Source organism: Cibotium barometz, chromosome 56 (genome assembly GCF_041138505.1).
Source record: "Cibotium barometz isolate CiBa-2024 chromosome 56, ASM4113850v1, whole genome shotgun sequence".
Lineage (NCBI taxonomy): Eukaryota > Viridiplantae > Streptophyta > Polypodiopsida > Cyatheales > Cibotiaceae > Cibotium > Cibotium barometz.
In genome coordinates, this window is record NC_141101.1 from 11,385,263 (window position 1) to 11,388,864 (window position 3,602).

Sequence of the window (3,602 nt, forward strand, 5' to 3'; positions counted from 1 at the left end):
AATGACTAATGTCACGGTTGTTTTGCCATCCTTGCAAATCAGGATATATGTCTCCTTATAGTCAATGCCATATGTATGTGCATATCCCTTGGCAATCAATCTTACCTTATACTTGCTAACAAAACCATGTGAATCACCCTTGCAGGGTCAAAATGGGGTCCGAAAGAGAGTATACATTGTGCTTTTACTTCACCGAAGTGGGCTTGCCCAAAATATAGCAATGCCCCCTCTTGCTATGCCTCCAAGTCTACCTGTAGAGATTTGTTTGTGAATCAAAGGGAAAGATTACCCTTACCCATGTACCCATGTATTGCTTCCTTTAAGAGAAAGGGTGCTGCACTAGTGCTTGGTGGTGGGCGTCTCATTACAACGGCTCTGCGTAACTACCATGTAAGAGCTAGCCACCTGCATGTCTGTCCAAAAGCATTTGAAACCAGACTAAATCTACAAGAGACACAAAATTGAAGCCAGACAGGGTGGGGGAGATAGCCAAGTAGTAGGCTGTTTGTGCCCTACTAAGTGGCTGTGCAATGTGGGTTGAATCAAGACACTCCTTTGCTCTCACCTCACTTAAGGGGTGCCATTAAAGATACAAAACATCCTCACTAAAAGTAAAATAAAATCATGGGACTAAACCCTAAAGCTAGGTTTGTTGAGCTCATGTCCAGGGTAGAATTCGTGATCTAGTGAGAGAAAGAGCGGTGCACTAGTGACCAGTGCTGAAATTTGAAGTCTTGAGAGGGCATCAGAGCCCTGCAAACCTTCTAGAGAAGGCCTCTGAGAAAGTAGGGTTGCAAAAGGAGGCGGCGATGATGTTGAAAATATCTCTGAATTTTTCGACATAAACACGGATATGTATAAGGTCAAAAATCTAGGGTATGGCCTTCAAATTGAAGGTTAGGGTAGGGCCGGGTGGTGATTGGAGTTTTATGAGAGACAGGTTGTCGGTGGAGGGGGTTAGCTTGGGAGATGTGGGGGCTAGCATAACGAGGGGGTAGCTTTGTGTTTGTTTCGTGTGGGCGTCATGAGGGGCTAAGAATCAAAGAGGGAGGAAGGGCCAGAGCTGTGATTGTACATAAGAACGTGTCGAGGCACAGTGTAACGTCGAAGGCCCCGCGCAGGCGATCATGCGTGTGATGTCGGCACCCCACAAAGGTAGAGCTCTGTTGACAACAGTAGAAAGCAGATGATTCAGATTGAGGGCTATCCCCACAGTGAGCACTGAGGCTCTCTCTGCTGTCATACCCACCAGTTGTCTGCAAGAAGAGTGCTCTTCTTCAGCCCTCCATAGCTCAGAGCTATGCTTGAGTAAATGAACAACACAGTGCTGCCCACCAAAGCCCCAACAGTGTACCTTCAGATCCTCCCCTCCTCCTCTCACAATGCATACCAAGTCTGATTCTGAGGTCACTAGCCTTGCCCCATCCTCCCCTCCCTCACCTCGCTCGCGCCCGGTCTACTTTGTGCAGAGCCCCTCACGTGACTCCCATGATGGGGATTCCAAGCTCTCCTTCCAGTCCACCCCCATCCTGAGCCCCATTGGCTCCCCCCTCCATCCTGCTGCTATCTCCACATCCTCCCGCTCCCGCGACTCCTTGCAGTCCCTCCCCTCGGCATCCCGGAAGTCCGGCTCGCGCAAAATCCTTCCTCAACCCCACTCCCATCATGGTAACATCAGCACCAAGTCAGGCAAACGATGGGCCGCCAACAATGTCATTGAAGAAGAAGAGCCTGACTTCAACCAGACCAGCAAAACCCCTCAGATTTACACCATCCTTCTTGTCCTCCTCTCCTGCACTGTCTTCCTCATTGTCTTCATCCTCCTCTTCTGGCTCATCTGCAGACCCTCCCACCCCCAGCTCTCTCTCAAGGTAGACAAAATGCTCTTATTTTTAATGCTTCCTTGAAGTTTTTCTGGTAATGGTGTGAAGCCATGCCTTGGCTATGGTTTTGTTTGTGTAGAATACTGTCTTAGTTAGTGGATTTTATTCTTACACATGGTAAATTTGCATATCTTAGCAATTATTCTTGCTTTCTTAATTCTGTTAGTCATGGTAGAAATGCATGCCTGGCATCCTCTTAAGGTTAAGTTGCATGCCTGAGCAACATGCAGCAGCTTGTCTGTCACAGTTGAATTTGCTAGCTATGGTAATATTGCATAGTCAGTGTTGCTAGTTATGGCGAAATTTAATGATTTAACAATGGCTTTGCATTGTGTAGAATATAGTCTTCCACAATTTTTACATGGGAGAGGGCACTGATGCCTCTGGAGTGCCCACCAAAATGATGTCTCTCAGCTGCACCGTACAACTCAATTTCTATAACCCTTCTAAGTATTTTGGAGTCCATGTAAATCCTGTGGATGTGGTGCTAGGCTTCTCAGAGCTCGACGTAGCCAACGGACAGGTACTTCACCTCTCCTTTTGGCAGCTTTCACCATGGACACGGTTTGAGAGAGAGAGAGAGAGAGAGAGAGAGAGAGAGAGAAGGGGTTTATCATATGTTAGTGCCAGGGTTTGAACCTTGGACCTGCATGTCAACATGCCAAGGCACTACCACTTAGGCTACAGTGCCCACTGGCATGGACATGGTTTTCCTATATCTAAATTATATATCCATGATCACTTGGGTGGTTTGATTTGCCCATCTTTATACATGATGTAAATGGTTTAATTCCTCATTTTTCATGTTCATTATCACTGAGCTGGTTAGCTTTCCTTACTGAGCACTTACATTGATTTTGAAATGCTTAAAAGCATGGTCCCTTCATTCAAAAAAGGTCTTTGTAATGTATTTTTTCTCTCTAAAGTTCACACTTGTTGTTCAGATCCTCAACTATTTTCAAGCCAAAGGTATTCACAAGGTGATCCCAGTGATGGCACAGGCAGTGAAGGTTCCAATCTATGGGGCGGGTAACGACTTGATAGGCGCTGATAGTTCCAAGCAAGGTGTCCCTCTGAGCATGGTTGCAACATTATACTCTCAGTACTATGTGGTGGGCAAGATGATAAAGGCCAAGTATCAAAATCAAGTTGCCTGCAACATTGTGTTGGATTCAACCACCATGGCACTTCTCACTCCATTGAAAACTGCATGCACCTACAATCCTCGGGACTAAACTTATGGAAGTGTTGTATATGCATGTGTGTATGTGTGTTAAACTTTGGGGGAAGGGGTAGTCTATGCCTACAGCATTCACCAATGCAAGATCAAGTCTGTTTGGGGAGCAAGTCCAACTCTAGGTAGCAAAGGTGGAGAGATCATAACATTGGTGGAGAGCTATAGCTCATAGCTTTGATGTGAAGCTGATATCCCAATCTTGTACATATCATTTGAAATCAGATTTGTGATTATATAGCTACTATAGAAAATTTGTTAAAAATTTCACATTTACTACACATCCTTTTAACATTTTTCTTTAGAAGACCAAATGACCATTCTTTTAAGTTTTAACCAATATAGTCGATATGGAATTGGAGTAGTTCTTATTCAAGATGGACATTTGATAGCTTATGAGAGTTGCAAGTCAAAACAAGTAGAATGTAGTCATTGGTGATGCTCTAATTAGAAGGCTTGCCATTAACTAATTTATATATTTGAAA

General features: G+C 44.7%; 1 protein-coding gene across 1 annotated transcript; it reads left to right on the forward strand.

The window, feature by feature from the left end:
• Positions 1-910: 910 nt before the first annotated feature.
• Positions 911-3,389, forward strand: LOC147606897 (uncharacterized). Its single transcript, XM_086791155.1, has 3 exons — positions 911-1,871; positions 2,221-2,406; positions 2,828-3,389. The coding sequence occupies exons 1-3, from the start codon at positions 1,383-1,385 to the stop codon at positions 3,116-3,118; spliced, it is 966 nt and encodes a 321-aa protein (XP_086647281.1). The 5' UTR covers positions 911-1,382; the 3' UTR covers positions 3,119-3,389.
• Positions 3,390-3,602: the final 213 nt, after the last annotated feature.